Source organism: Bemisia tabaci, chromosome 3, assembly GCF_918797505.1.
Source record: "Bemisia tabaci chromosome 3, PGI_BMITA_v3".
Lineage (NCBI taxonomy): Eukaryota > Metazoa > Arthropoda > Insecta > Hemiptera > Aleyrodidae > Bemisia > Bemisia tabaci.
Genome location: NC_092795.1, coordinates 43323573 through 43340327, shown reverse-complemented (window position 1 = coordinate 43340327; position 16755 = coordinate 43323573). Strand labels below are relative to the sequence as shown.

General features: G+C 41.2%; 2 protein-coding genes across 2 annotated transcripts in view; one reads left to right on the top strand and one right to left on the bottom strand.

Annotated features, from left to right (window-relative positions):
• The window catches only part of LOC109030558 (leucine-rich repeat, immunoglobulin-like domain-containing kekkon 3 protein), a 176657-nt gene extending 168086 nt beyond the window's left edge, over positions 1-8571 (bottom strand). Inside the window, exon 1 of the mRNA XM_072298419.1 lies at positions 7498-8571. The gene's annotated coding sequence lies outside the window, so the exon portion shown is untranslated. The remainder of the gene's footprint in view (positions 1-7497) is intronic.
• A 2335-nt stretch (positions 8572-10906) lies between these two features.
• LOC140224267 (uncharacterized) lies at positions 10907-11992 on the top strand. The gene has a single exon (XM_072298420.1). The coding sequence runs from the start codon at positions 11137-11139 to the stop codon at positions 11884-11886; it is 750 nt and encodes a 249-aa protein (XP_072154521.1). The 5' UTR covers positions 10907-11136; the 3' UTR covers positions 11887-11992.
• The last annotated feature ends 4763 nt before the right edge of the window (positions 11993-16755 follow it).

Genomic DNA, 16755 nt, shown 5'->3' with positions numbered 1-16755 from the left:
ACTTCCAAGCTCATTAAAAGCTCTTAAGTTGAGGCCAAAATGGAGGGGATATCCCACCCTACCTTGAGAGTCCACCTCTACATCAAGACAAAATCTCCATGCAAAGATAGGGAACAAATACATTAGCAGGGTTGCCGTGTTTTCAGTTGTGGAGTCCTCAAATAAAGTGGCAGCCCTGTAAATGTATTTGCTCCCTGTCTTTGCATAGAGAGTTTGTCTTTGATGTAGAGGGGGACTCTCAAGTTAGCGTGGGATAACCCCTCCATTTTGGCCTCAACTTGAAAGCTTTATTTGAGCTTGAGAGTTAATTTTAGAGAAAACCAGTGGCACCATCGTGTTACTCGCAAACTTTTACACAAAAACCAATAGTCAAATCGCAAATTCCTCACACATGCAACATCTCCATTGACTCGATCCACTGTGCGGCGGCGTTTTGACGAGCCAACAATGTGATCCCCTAATGATAGGTCCAAGGCGCGACTAATGCCCCGTATGCAGCGCCGCGCGGCTATTTCAAACCCTCCGTATAGGCAATTCACCATTTCGCTCGGAAAAATGCCGTATGTACAATCAGATGTTGCCAAGTTTATTCCGCTTAAATGATCGTATACTGCAAAAAAACACTTGCAATCATGTATCGCGAAATTTTCACGGAATTTCATTCGCAATTCAATCTGAATTATTCGAAAATTTCGTTGGAAGAATATTCATACATTTACTTTGAAATTAATTTTTTATCGAAAGGAACTTGGCGACGTTTGAGTGTTCATACGGTGTTTTTCCGCGGCGCGGTAGAGTTCGATAGCCGCCCACTTGGACGCCGTCCGCACAACGAGCACTTCAACACCTCGACCGTCCTGGATCCGTGAATATTTTATTCGCGTGGCTTTTGTCTGGGTTACGCTCAATGCCCCGATATTTTTCACTACCCTCCCCTCTATCATCGGGCCTCCAGTTGCGCCCGCTTTTGCCGCGTGTTGAACGATTTGCGAAAAACTCGCGCACCGCGGGCTCTGCAATCGTGAGAGGGAGGGGCATTTCATCATAGAAACCACCAGAAATAACCAGCGAAAAAGGTATTTGTCAATACTTTCCGTTGTGTCGCGTTCGACCATTTTTTGAAGCGAACCTGGGACCTTTTTGGCAGGTTGGAACGATAGGAAAAACTTGGACCGCAAGGAAAAATCGGACAAGATTTGGGACAGCTTTGGTGCGAGAAAACTTGGGAGCTTTAGGTCAAGTGGATCCTGCATGGAAATTCCAAGAATCAGATGAGCGAAAACGGCAGACTGTTACCCACCTGGTCGTTATCATTCTAGAATTTGATCCGCAGAATAGGGAAGGTAACACTGAGGCGAATGAATTTTCGCATACTGCCTAAAGTAAAAACGGCACAAGAGCATTTAGATGTTACCAAATCTTCCTTTGACAAATTAAGAATTTCTTTAGAAAACTCACGAAGTAAATTCTAAATTTTTTCAAAGAATTGTACAGCGCTTGCATTGACTGAGTAGAAACATTTGAAGGAGAAATATTACTACATTCTCTCAAAATTATACATTAAAACGCGGCAAAGTTTTGCAACATTGGAATGTTCACACGACGTTTCTCCTCGGCAAGACAGTGTAAGTGAATTGTGCGTATTTAACGGAAATCAAAACTACGTATACTTTTCCAACATCTCAGGGTAGATTCTGTAGGCGTTGTTTCGAAAGATCTTCCAAGACATCAAATGAGCAATATATAATTCAGAATTTTGCAGGTTTATTCACGTTTAGAGCGGCAACTTTACGAGGTTATAAAAAGATGCTAAAGTTCAAACTTCAAATTTCCAGGATGAAAAATTCACAGGCATAATAAAAAATTCTTACACTTGATTCAAAACCTAGCGGCGTCGGGTGTCGAGGATTTCCTCGACAGGCATTACATGCACGAACAAGCTAATAAACCGCGAATCAAACCACAGTATAAATCTCACAAAAGGGTCTCAATCTCCGTCAGATTCCTCCAGAACGTCACAGAGACAAAGATGTTGACGAATTTCAGCAAGTTCTAAAATAGTCACGTCTACGAACTTCAATGAAAGTCCACGTTTGACGAGCCGACAGGCAAGCCCGCCGTAAAAGAGACGTTCGCAAAGGTAGGGTTTAGACGCGCGGTCTGAAGACATCGCGGAATTTAATATCAAAATTCTAATGAAATATAATAGTGACCCGCTAAACACCAAAAGCGACTGTGATGCAAATGCGAAAACGCCCGCCTGCCGCTCGGCTCTTCGACTCCATATTTCGTCACCGTCCCGACATAAGGGCGTAACTATACTCCGTAATAAACCCTGTCACCCATACAATATAACGTTTTCCACGGCTCATCTCTAAAGGCAGTTACGCGCTTTTGTCAGGCGGGCGGCGATTTGAGCTGAATCTTCCGAGCCGCGGCAATAGAATTTTCAAAGTCGCTCGGCAGCACCTTAGCGAGGGAAAAATGCATAATTCATCCGCAGCTACTTCCGGTAGCAAATAATTAAGAGCACTACTCGCTAGGTAAAAAGTCCTCGACTCGCAGCGGGAGGGGGGGGGGGGCGGCGGCATTAACATAAACACTGAGCGATGATTTCGCGAGAAGTTGCGCATAAAAAATTCGGGAGGAACGCCGGGAAGAAGAGGCAAACTAACAAGTTAGTTATTCCGGGGTGAAGAATGGGAGTCTGCGACGGTACCCGAGGCCGCTAATTTAAAAACATGCAGTTGGCTCGGGGCAGTCGCTGCGCGTGCCTCTCGTCAATGCGCGCCCTCCGCATCTTGGGAATTTCGCCGCTCCCGCGGAAAGAGGGAACAATGAACTGTGGAATTAAGTTCCTATTGTACGGTCGGAACTTCACGAAACTTTTATGCGTGATGAACAATGGACTTTTGGGGAAACGTTCCTGGCTCCTCTCGTTCTGCCTAAAAATTCACGAGGGGCAGGTTTTTTTACGAAGACAGAACTAGACCTATAACTGGTAAAATCCCACACTGGAAAAAAAACACATTGGATCTAGAGTCCAGACTCTTAAAAACATCGACAAGAAAAAATACTCTTGATTCAATCAGATTTAAGCTTAAATCAAGAACCAAGCCTCTTAATTTGAGCGGATTTCCTTTTGATATAAGCTGAAATCTGATCGAATCAAGAGTCCTTTTTCTTGTCAATGTTTTCAAGAGTCTAGACTCTAGTTACAATGTGTTTTTTCCCCAGTGCATCTGTCGACATCATTCCGTCAGGTGATCGAGCTCTTGCACTTAGGCACCCACAAGGTGCAATTTAACCGGGGAAAATCTATTTAGAGGATGTCCGTTGGATTCATCGGGACGAAGTAATATTTATTATTGTTTTCTTGAACTTTCGGAGAATTTTTTTCACTTGGAGAAGAAAATTTTTAGAGAAATTAGGAATGAAAATTTTTTCGGTCCGTTAAGCGACCCGTCCTTCATTGACTTTGAGGTCGACACCATACAATTTTTTCGGCTGGTATTGTAAAGATTCAGTACGTATCCTAGGACGTGTAGTTCTGCGTAACCCTAAAATTCCAAGTTTACAACCATGAAAAATGTAAATTTTAGTGACAAAGCGGTCTCTGACTCTACGTTGATAAAGAGAGTTCATATTCGATAAGGAACAAAAACTTTTCACCTTTGTGCAGACATGTGGTATAAATTACAGACAGATTTCCTACTTCCAATGAAGAATAAATATATTGTGACAGTGCGATTCCGTTTAAAAAATGGCATTTGCAAAATATTCAGCTTCGTATCACTGACATCTGACAACAGTGTGGAGCTTTTAACGGATGACAAATTAAGGTAGATAAGATAGTAAAGGGGGAGCATTTCGACGGGGGACGGGGCGTCACAAGGCGCGACAACCCCCTTTGCTCCGCACACACCCCCAACGTGATAGATTCTTGCTTTTATCTGGCTTACCGTGGCGATAGCCCCCTCCCCCGCGTACCCCGACGACCCCTGCTCTTATCATTAGGGAGCTCACCTGTCTCCCCCACTCGACCCCCGTACACCTGATTTCCTTACAGCGTGCTGGAAGAAGAAAAAAAAGAGAGCTCGCTCCAAGAAAAAGGAAACGACGAGAGTAAGTGGGTTTAGAAAAGCGTCTTCGAGGAGGAAACCACGCTCGTGTGAGTCGCAGTGGATGGATTTTTTCAGAATCCCCTCGATAAATTGCCTACGGTTTTTGCTCTATCGATATGCTGGGTCAACGCCCCGGCTCACAGTGGATTGGATAGAGTCAGTGGGAGAGGTCGGACAAAATGTGGAAACTTTAAACGCCTGTAACTCCGTCCATACAGCAATGGAGATGTTGCAAGTTGCATGTGTGAGGAATTTGCGATTAGACTATTGATTCTCGTGTAAAAATTCGTAAGAAACACGATGGTGCCACTGATTTTCTCTGAAATCAACTCCCAAGCTCAAAAAAAGCTCTCAAATTGAGGCCAAAATGGAGGGGATATCCCACGCTATCCTGAGAGTCCACCTCTACACCAAGACAAACTCTCCATGCAAAGATAGGGAGCAAATACAGTAGCAGGGTTGCCACTTTATTTGGGGACTCCAAAACTGAAAACACGGCAACCGTGCTAATGTATTTGCTCCCTATCTTTGCATGCAGAGTTTGTCTCGGTGTAGATATGGACTCTCAGGATAGCGTGGGATATCTCCTCCATTTTGGCCTCAACTTGAGAGCTTTTTTTAAGCTTGGGGGTTAGATTCAGAGAAAACCAGTGGCACCATCATGTTTCTTGCGAACTTTTACATAGGAATCAGCAGTCAAATCGCAAATTTCTCACACGTGCAAAATCTTCATTTGAGATTATATAAGTGGTTCCACTGGTTCCTTGTCAAATTTCCTTCTAGTCACACCCATTAAAATTTAAAATGTGACGAATTAAACGTCAAATTTTCCAGTTTCAGTGAAAAAATTAATGTCCGACCTCTCCAATTGATTTGATCCACTGTGCGGCTCCTGCAAGCCCTTTAGGTCGTAGTTCCACCAAAGGACTATTCATGCATTACGTAAGACACGCGGGGAGGGATGGTTCCTGTTAAGATGCGTCGTTCGAGTGCTGGAGGAAGAACGCCGTATGAGCCTCCAGCGTTGCCATATCTCCTTCAATGAAAACCGAATTTAGTGGGAAAAAATGAATTTTTTTCTTCAAAATTGTTTAGAAAATTTTGTTTGGTATTTGATCTAAAATACCTGAAAATTTCAAGGAATAATATTACAAAAAATTTCCTCAAAAATACATGTTTCATCTGATGAAATTTGGCAACTCGCGAATGTTCATACGGGAATGTTCCTCAGAGTGGAGGGTGGTCGAGGCCCAGCGTGACGCGCTGTCGGTACGACACAGGTTTTTGTAAGTAAAACAAAATGAGATAAAATGAATAATAAAACTACAAATAACTGCATAATTTTTAGGAGATAATTCCATTTTTTTTCATAATTCGTCAAAGTATCGGTGTGAATCCGGGCTTGCGTGGACGGTAACTTGACTTATCTAAAAATTAGGGTCCGTTCCTCCCACATAAATGAACGGATCATGACCTACCAAAAGGGTCAGCTCAGCTATCCTTACGTGCGGAATGCGAAAAGGTTAATTACTCGAGCTCGTTGACTAACATTTTGCCTACCCGACAACGTGAAGGAGACTTTACACGGATAGGAATCTGCGAAGCGACTACAGACCACACGGTATACCCTATGAGGCGGATAATACACGGACCTGATACTTGTGAACAAAAGTTAAGTTACTCCATTTTTTAAATGAAAATATGGAAAAAAGTTAGCTCTGGCACCTCAATGTTGAATGAAAATTATTTCAAGTAAATACACTAGATTGCTTAAAGCTTGCAACGCGTTTATCGATTTGCGTTATTCGATATCTTCTTAGTAAGACAGATAATGTCAATCAAATTTTTGTTTCTTAAAAAATATTTATAGGTAGTTAACTCAAAATTTGATCATGTTACTAAAAAACCCTGATATTAACACAATTCAAGTACGTTACAACGTATCTCTATGCAGGTGAAACATTTTTAAGATAGGACTAAAAAGGGAATGTTTATTTTCTTCAAACCTAATTTGCGTATCATCAATCTTTGGTTGCCGCATTTTCCGAAAATGAAATTTTGAGATTTCATACCTTCGCTGTTAAAACCCAACGGTTCGAAACTTTGGGATCAGCCTTTAAATATGGCGGGGAAGATCGAGACATGTGCCAAAATATGCATCATCCATCTAAAATCTGCATTGCTAATTTACGGTTTTCGTATTTTGCTCCCTGCCGCTCGCTGAACCAATAACAGACTCACGTTATCGCCTTCCTCATTTATGATGCACCTCTCAAATGCGTCTGGTGTTGCCAAGTCTTATAATTACATCATTTGGTCAAAAATTAAACCCAAGCTTCGCGCAAAAACAGTAAATCATAAGATTGAAACAGCACCCTGATGTATTAGATCACACTTGTCGTTGATATTTTGTTTCTTTTTGAACTGAGGTGTCCCATTTCAATATCAATGTCTTTTGTGCTCGTATGATTAAGTTCAGTAGATGGTTGAATGTGTGTTTACTTTCATCATTCTTTTTATCATAGCGTGAAATAAATGCGCACTATGCCGACGGTAAGAGGAAGCCCACCAACTCTTCAAGACCTTGTGTACAAGATTTGATTCGAATTTTCAGGATTGCGTGGAGAGGAAGGAATAATCGGTTGCATATGTCAGTTTTGGCGAAGGGAAAAAATAGAATAAAAGAAGCGCCCCGTATTTGATGACACAACATTTGAGGGGACAAAGCTGCTTTCCAGTGAGGCTGTTTGTAACTTGTTGCTGAAGCTTAGATGGAGGATTTTCTCGCAACCGAAACGATTCATCTAGATTGCGGCCATAGTCCCATATTTTTCATGCGCGGCAAAACAAAGGAATTAATTCTTGACCGACTTTAAATTGGACGTATTTCTTTCAAACGAAACTATGTGAATTAATACATGACCCCTGAGACCCATAAGAATATATGCATAAATGAGCTCACACCATAATGCACTTAATTCCGTTTCACAGAAATACGTCCGATTCGCATTAAGATACGGAAGTTTTGGTAAGGGCCTCCTGACATTTTTTTAATATATCCCACGAATTTCTTCAACTTTAAAACAGCGGTCAAATCAATTACAATGATTATCACGCATTAGGCTTTGAAAATATCATAGATCCGCTGTATTTTACGATAGACAGAATAACGAATGAGACTTACTTGTTGAATTTTATTAGCTGAGACCTATATAAACCAAAAAATAAATATCTTTCGACCCAAACTTGATAACTAATCTCCTTCACAAAGGCCTGAAGGCAATATAGTTGAATCGACGCCATTTAGTTAACGAAAAGTCATGCATGAAAAGAACGTGTTTTAGTATTTCGAATAGATAATTTTAAAACTTACCAGGGATGAGAGGCTGGTTCATGTGCCGAAGAATAAGAATTTTAATCCTCTGTAAGCTCTGTAAGTTGACTAAATCACAAATTCGATTGAGTTCACGGTTATAAAATCCACGCACGCAACAGACGGATTTAATACAGAAAATCAGGTTATGATGTTTCTCTGCCTTTGCTTAGGTGCCTTTAATTAATTCCTGAGGAGAATGTAGAAATCTTAGATTTTTATACTTATATTGAGTGGTGAAACTCGATTTTTTTTAAAAAATTTTTATTAATTGGTCATTTACCAGTTGGTTACAAGCCTTGTATGCATTCACACTTTTCGATACCTACAAGTCATTAACATACTATTTTAACTATCATTTCAAAACCGAGTCCACCTATACATACATTAATTATTCGACGAAACGCTAGACTATGAAAACGACCTAAAAAAATTAACTGTTTTTTTCGTAAAAGAGCGATGAGGAAAATTGCAGTCAATAGTCAAGAATCGCCGCAAATGGAAGAATGAGCAATGACTTGATTTATCCTAACAAACGCAAATAATTTCCTAAAATATTATTGCACAAAGTCAATAGAAACCTTCCTGCTTTTACAGGACACGAATAAATCATCAATGAAACTACTGTCAAAAAATATTTACACACTTAATCAACTTTTGATCCATTTTAAATAAATTTACGAAAAACGTTCACTTATTGGGGTCAAACAAAAGTCCGATCAAAGCATTTACTCAAAACTATCCGTGTTTAGACATGGAAAATATGATAAGCAAACCAAACCCATCCATGTGAATGATGCTCATTCGGTTGCGATTTCCACCCTCAAAATAGGGTCCAAAACACTCGACCACTCACCGACCCGGACGAAACGGTAAAACTCGACCGGTTGATTTAAAACCGAATAAATCAGCTTATCGGAGAACGACTAGCTTATCCATCGGCTTATCACTAGAAGCGGCGGGCAAGCTTATCAATCGGCTTATCACTAGAAGCGGGCGGCGCGCGAACTCGTGTGCCACGCTGAGAGCGGCGGGACACGAGCGACCGGACCGACGAAAGCTCAGCGAGTGAGTTGGCGAGGGCTGGGGGTTGTTCGCGGGCGCGGGGTTGCGAGCTTTGGGGGTGGCGAGCGGGCTCCGAGGGTAAGACGATGAGGAAGGTAAGCAATCCTCCAGCTCGTCTAGGTACGGCGCGCCCGGCCAAGGTGCCGCGCCGCGCCGCCATGATCAATGCCATGATATGCAAGGCTGGATGACGGTTTTGAAAGCACAGTATAGACAGGCTCAAAATTCAAGCATCCTTTAAAATGTTTCGAGAAAGGTGGTGAATATTATATTTATATGTAATTAATATACATTAAGAACTATGATTTCCAGCCAACCTCAGGAATAACGTATATTGACGGTGAAACTACCAACCACGTATCTCGTTTGCGGTGTTTAAAAATCTACGCTCACATTTTATTTTTTTGAAGCAGACCAAATCAATATCATTCCTTGAAATTTTCACGGAATTTTCTCCGCACAAAGAGGAAAAATCACAGAAATTTTCAAGACTGGATGTTAAGTAGTTTTTCATTTAAAAAATAAAGTATGACAGGAAGTCTGCGACGTCGCAAACCGAGATACGTGGTTTGGTAGTTTCACCGTCGATATATGATATTCTGTCGTGCTAGGAAAAAACGCCGTATGAGTCTTCAGGCGTTGCCATATTTTCTTGAATAAAGAACAAATATACTGAGAAAATTCTGAATATTTTTCCTCCAATTTTTCATAGAATTTTGTTCGCAATTGAATCTAAAATATCTGAAAATTTCAAGGAAAATCATGCAAAAATCTCTTCAATAATACGTGTTTTAACATAAATAAATTGGCAATAATTGGCATGAATTTGGCAACTTTCGAAGGTTTATACGACGTTCTTTGAAACTACCAGACCACTTACTTCGTCTGCTGTGTTTAAAAACCACCGCTCTCATTTTACTTTATTGAAGGAGAACAAATCAATATCATTCTTTGAAGTTTCCTCAGATTTCTCATCGCCCAGAGAGGAAAAATCACGATAGTTTTCCAGAATTAACGTTGAGTAGTTTTCCCTTCAAAAAATAAAGTATGACAGGAAGTCATGCAATGTTGCAAACTGAGATACATAGTCCGGTAGTTTTACCGTCGATATGCATATAAGTGTTTCTATACAAATGAGTCAGAAATTGTGGTTCCTTATTGCGAAATGAAGTCCAATAGTGACGAGGCCAGGCCGTATTTACTAGTAGAGCGAAAAGCTCGACTTGGGGTCAAAAGTATAGAGTTTTAGAGCATACACTAAACATGTTAAACACCTCCTACTACTAGGAAGATCATTAGATTAGAACTTCAAACCCTATAATTTGTATTTTTGATTATTTATTTGAATTGATCTGGCAGACTCTCTAAAATACACGCCGTTATAAAAAGGACACATTGACTCTGATTGACTTGGCAATTCGTTTAATAATCTTTATTTTACTCTGACCATATAGTCTAGCCTGATTCGCTATATTTTATGATTGTAATTAGGGACTGAAAGTTTTCCATGATACTGCTGATACGTCATGAGCACACCTGTCGGCAAAAAACACTTTCAGTTTTAATGAATTTGTCATTTGCTGCTGCTGAAGACCAGAAACCGTCACATTCACGTTAACAATTTGTATCAGAATGTGCGAAAATTTTAACCAAAGAGTCAATTGTTTAAAAGTTTCCTGGGGGAGTTCTCTCAGACCCTCCTCCGTACTTGAAAATGTTACATACCCACCGACACCCTCCCCCCTTTCAAGGCGAAGCCCACCTTCAGAAAAATGCTCTGGCCATTTCAAAAAAATAAACTTAAACATGTTTAACTCAGAACTATGCATTATTCTTGAGACTAGTGAAGCAAAACATTTGTAACATTCACTTCTACATCTTCTTAATTTTTGGGCACCTAACAGAGTTGTTTGTATTATTTTATGTGTGAGCAGTGATCACTCAATTGCGGATCCAGAAAAAAGTACTAAGAACCAGGGTTCTGTGTACTTCAGACATGATGTACTTTTCAATGGTCTGAAGCACCTAAAAAGATTTTTGGTTGTCCCACTTTTTTTAACAGGTGTTTCAGAGCTAGGTATACTATAATCATTTAACAACAATCATCCTTGAATAAAGTTGCGTTTTTAAGCATCTTTTTTCACGGTCATGTGTTTCCTATAAATTGAAGTGAAATAAAGACTTGACTAAAATCTTTCATAAAACTGCAGTTTTGAACTGATCCGTTTGCTACCTAGATCACTAAGTAGATCATTGTTTGCTCTTGAATGCAGATTCGGGCATCCGAGTCAGATTGATGATGGATTGACAATTCCCGTCACCTGGACGAATTTGATTAAACACAGAAACCTGCGTCAAGTGACCCATCCACGGATTTTGCGATAAATAAAACTTGCCCGACTCGCCTCGTTGCAACGTGCAAACACAAGATGCGCCATTAATTTTTCGGCCGTCAAAATACGTCCCTGCAATATGATCGAAATTTTCGTATAAAAGCTATGGAGTCTCGGAGAGAAAGCATCAGTTCCATCTGCAGTTGTCCAAGCACAGCAGGCAAAAGGCCCGACGATCACGATGCACAAATTATTGGCTTTCCTTGTCCTCGCCGGTGTGGCTTTGGCCGTCCCAACCGCCACCCGCCGCTGCGCCAACTACAACCTCTACAACGACTGGAAAGGAAACTACCTGGTCGACAAGGAATGGGTCGTCGCCGCTTCAACCGCCAGTGGATCCGTCTTCGGATGGCGCAATGACTACGAATTCTGCGACGCTTACTTCACCTACGGAGTCCCCCAGTGCGGATCATGCACCTTCATCAGATTCATCCCCAACTCCAGGTACTCAGGGGACTTCGGCGGCTACACCATGGTCCAATCTGCATGGAACTCCAACAGACAGGCCTACGACTACACTGAGAACTTCATCGGCCGCGCATACAATGGATACAATGCGCCAGTCTACAGGTGCTACACCAGGGAGCCTTTCGACAGAACCTACTTCGGATACAAGGATGTTATGGACCCTGACTTCGTCCCTTACGATGCGTGGAACAACGATCTTACCTACTCTGCTGGTGTCCTGTCTTACTGCCCGAAGAACAACATTGTCATCCTGGTTATCTGCAACAACTTCCAGTACATGAACTACGTCGACAACTACCCGATCGTCGTTGTCCTTGCCCAAGACTACAAACTCAACGCTGACCAGAAGAACTACATCGTTTCCGAGCTGGAGAAGAATAATATCAACCCGTATGGAGTCATCCTCCGTGACAACTACAACTGCAAAGCCCGCACCCTCTACAACCCGAGCATCTACTTGTGATCACCCTATTCCAGGCAATCGACCGACTCAACGCGCACTGTAACCCAATGTAATATCGTTTCAAGAGAAAAATTTGAATAAAAATGTACTCATCAAGCATCAAAAACAGTGATTGCCTCAATCGCAGGGTATTCCCGTTCCCTCCAATAATATCGAATAATACTAAGAATATACTACTCGGAATATTGTAATTTTTGCATAGGTACTTTAAAAACCTATTAGGCATGAATTAATGTTGGATCTCAGATTCTAGAGGACCTCAATCTATTTTGCAGCTGGCATGAAAAACATAGGATACCTTTTTTTTTTCTTTTTTTTTTTTCAAAATTTTAAATTTTTGGGAACCAGTTTTTCAAATAAATGAAAAAACTACTGATGATTTGCAAAATCATGCCACAAAGGAAATATTCAATTTTTAAAAACCCAAAAAATACGTTGTTACGAATGCTTAACGCTATGCCATAGAGGGTTTAGTTCAAAGCTTTCAAAATTGCAGTCCACCGCGGTTTCACCCAAATTTGAAGTCAGAGGAAGGCATTATATGTTATGCAACCTGCAACACCATTTCATTTTGCAACTCATTCCCCTTTCATTCCCAGCAAAAAATTGCAATATTTTTGAGCCTTCAAGTAGGAAGTTATGAAATGTGCACAACATACCGACTGCAAAATCGAGATAATTTGAAGGTTTTTGTGCGACACATAGAGATCTTAGCTACTTGCACAAGAGGGAAGTGGGCATTGCTACAGACTATTTTAGGCATGATAATGACAGCAACTATATGTAAATGAAAAATTAGTTTATTATGAAGTGGGCTTGCAAGTTTATCGGTGAAACATGTAAGCTTATTAGTGGTTTTACGCGCCATTGACCCTCTATTATTTGCATTTGTACACATATGTAATTTAACGTACTTTCTTCTTTTAAAAATTCTGTACGAGCGCAAGAATGTTTCTGAATGCAACTACGCAAGCCCAAGGTTATAAGTATAAGATATAAGTTCTATTGACATTAATCTCCATGAGCCGCAGTTGTGCCGAAAGAAACTGCAAAAATGAATAAAAGAGGAAAATCAAATAGGAAGCACGCAATCTTTAGTTTTAACCCATTTGTACATCGATCTTTTAGAGTCAAATACGTCAAATTTTGAGCGTTTGGTTGCGCGTGTACCTAGTGTACCTCGCTGCAGCACAATAAAAGCACAAAATGTAAAAGAAATAATTAAAGTGCTTTGGAAATCATTAAATTTGACACGGAACCACCATATTTAAAAACACACATTATATTATTATCCTCCTTTGATAAATTGATACATATTTTTATCCCATCAATTTAAATGAGAATGATCAATGCAGAGTGTGCAAACATTTCAAAATCATGAGTTAAAAAACGCTGACTATGCGAGTTATAAATATTAAAGCCTAACAGAGCGGAGCGGCGGCGTGCTGCCAGCGCGAGAGGCTCACTGGCGCCTACAAACCTAAGTGGATACTTCACGCATTGCACAATGCTTGAAGTATCCACTTAGGTTTGTAGGCGCCAATGCGCGCATCGCGCTGGCCGCCGCCCGCCCGCCGTGCGGCGGCGCCTGAAGCAACTATTTCACAACAGAGGTGTTGCACAGTATTATAAGAAATTGAACGTATTAAGAATGACAGGCATCCTTTAAAAGTACAGATCTTTCCTCGCAAAATAAATCAAGATACTTATCGTACACAGGAAGAATCTAAGAGCCTTTATAGCTGAGGCAAATATAGAGGTTTATCCGGTTAAGGTATAATAAGGTGGGAATTTTTTTAAACCGACAGACTTCTGAAATTAAAGAAAACATAAAACATTAAAGCCACTAGACGCATCTAAGCTCCGTTATTTCTAAAAGAACCGAGCCAGTGCTATGGTTTACACGAGCTTAAGACGTGGGTCTGCAAATCTATCCTAAAAAAGAATCAGACAAAAACCTGAAAAAAGAAGGAAGATAACGAGTATCAACACATTCGAAGACAGGGCAGACGTATTCGGGCCTCTTTTAAGCGCTCAGCCGATAGGCAGCGCTTTTTGATTTCGACTTGCCTCTAGAGTACTAGTATACTAGTGCTAATTCGTTTAAATGGCGCACTAGCTCATCGATGTGTAGGCTTTTTTGGGGGGGGGGGGGGGTCCAGTTTTTAAAATAAATAAAGCTGTGATAACCGTATTTTATGCTTTTAACGTATTGCGCGGGTAGTTTCGATCGTTTGTCTATAAGAAAATTCCTTAGCGGTAGAGTAATTCTTATCAAAATTGATCGTTGAAGTTGAAACAAGCTTAATAAAACTCGCCTGATGAGCTCAACGGTGGCTTGCATTTTCGGGAAACGAAAAAACGCGTTTACATAGACAATATTGCGCTCCTTTCATTACTTTACTAATGTTGAATATTGTTCCCAAGTTCGGGTGTGTACGGCGTGTAGTATCACAAGCACCTTGCGTCAGTGTCACTCTCATTGGTTTTCGTTGTGTACGGCGTGTAGTAGCACAAGCACCTTGCGTCAGTGTCACTCTCATTGGTTTTCAGCGGTATATCAAATCTGAAGATTAATTTACGTTGACACAACTCATTGCCAGTTAGTGTCTCTCTTCATCTGTGAGTTCCTCTGTGAAAGTTCCATTCCTTGGTTTCCTTGGTAACCTTTGTTTGCTATCAGCTGATGTTTTATTTCCATTTCCCGGCCAAGTCGACGGATTTTATACTTCCTTTCTTCACTAAATACATAGACTAACTCCTGAGCGCTTTTCTAATACGACAGTATTAGAACTTTCCCGCTTGTTCTAACTTTTCTTCCGAAACACCTCATTGATAGCATATAGCAGAGAATTAAGAGCGCACGCTTCGCGTCATCGCGCCTTCAATTTTTCAGATGCAGCATGGACGTTCATCAAGTACGAATAGTTGTATCTCTGCGCCGTCGTTAACGCGCATCCTTTCCCTCCCTCTATTTCATATTGTGTTTTTTTCCCGTTATTGTCTTATTCATAATGGTGCTTCAAGCACTGCGTGAGTAACACAGCCGAAGGTAGGAGAGATGAGTTCAGGCCTCTTTTTAAACTTTTCTCCCGAATCCGAGCGACACGTCATTGGCAGCATATAGCAGAGCTTTGAGAGCTTACGCTTCGCGTCATCGCACCTTCAATTCTTCAGATGCAGCACGGACGTCCATCAAGTACGAAAAGTTGTATCTCTGCGCCGTCGTTAACGCGCATCCTTTCCCTCGCTTTATTTCCACATTGTGTTTGTTTGCGTTTGTCTCATTCGTGATGATTCATCAAACTAGTAGCATAGAGCAGAGCATTGCGAGTACACGATTCACGCCATCGCGTCTTACATTTTTCATATGAAATGTAGACATCCATCTTCCGCGAATAGTTGTGTCGCGTTTACACTTTAGATGTCTCTTAAACGGAAAAAACGGGTTTAGGATCGGGTACTGCGGCGCAGGGCCCGGCCCCAAACCCGGGTAGGTGAAATTGCTTCACCTAAACCTCGGAGGGTCAGGCCCAAGCTGAAGGTAGGGTCCAGCCCTACCTGCATATCGACGCCGAGCGTAAAAAATCCGTGCCCTCGCATGGATTCGAACCCGCATCGCAGAGATGGTAGACCAGCGCGGTACCACCAGGCTACGAGGCCTCGATGATTGAGGCGGCGAATTTACGCCTCTTGAGTGCAATTCCCCCTCTCGGCATATCAATGACACCTGATCATACGGGCATCAGTCCTCAACTGGCGTTCAGCGAGAAATGACGTTATTCGCTACTCCTGCGCATGCGCAGTAACTAAAACCTCAAAACCCAGTCGGTGGCAGCGTTCGCAACTAGCTCATGGAGGTCTCGTGCCTGTAATCTGTAGGGACGTGAGCTACCTCTCACTGCCCTACCTCTAGTTAGGGCCCCATCCTAAACTCGTTTTTTCCGTGATTTTTGAATTTCCAGATAAATTAAGGTCAAGTTTGATGCCCATACGCTATGGTATGTCCATATCAATAGTCATTTTGAAAAAGAAGAAATATGGTTGAAGGTCTCTCAAGAGGTCTATAAAGAATGCGTATGTCTAAAAATCGAACCGACTAACGCTTCTAAGGGAGTTACACACAGCGAATGAAGGAGTGGCATAATAAAGCGTCTGTATGTCAACAAAAAGGTGAACATTTCACAGAAAATCATGTTTGCGCTTCAGGAAGTAGTTCTTGGACCTCTGTTCACCACTATCATACTTAAAAGCACCTCTCTTTACTACTTACTCTCTCTTTTTCCGTTCATTTTAGAAATTTGCCGCATGTATTCTCGGTCGTAATTGTTTTCCCTTCTTATTTTGCTATCTGTCAGAGGGGCGCGTTTTCGGCGCATCAAGGGGGCGTATCTGCCAATGGCAGATTGGCCCTATGGTCAGTCCGAGCCTGAATTAGAAGATAGTGAAGAAAGTGAAGAAAGTGGCCATGGCGGGTATATACTGTCTAAGAACTGTCAAAGCAGCGTGCGTTATTTTCTTACAACTCAAAGGTAACGCCTTTACTTATTCACCGTATCACAAGAAGCAACTAAAACTATAAGAATATTAAGTAAATAATGAGTCTGATTTTCTTGACCTTCGGTAATTTATTTTATGTTTTGTTTTTCCTATAACTGTTCCTACTTTTGTATATTGTCCGTCGTTTGTCCGTGTTTTGTGCGTCGTCCTGCTACTCATTATTCTTTATCAACTTTTCCTTTTAGACGATCCAAGAGTTTTTACAAGTTAATTTCAGGTGTTTTGTCGGGTGTCCTCAGCCCTCGATAAGACTTTTCTTTTTTATTTTAACCCGACGCAATTCCAACCGATTGTGGGGCCTATAATTTC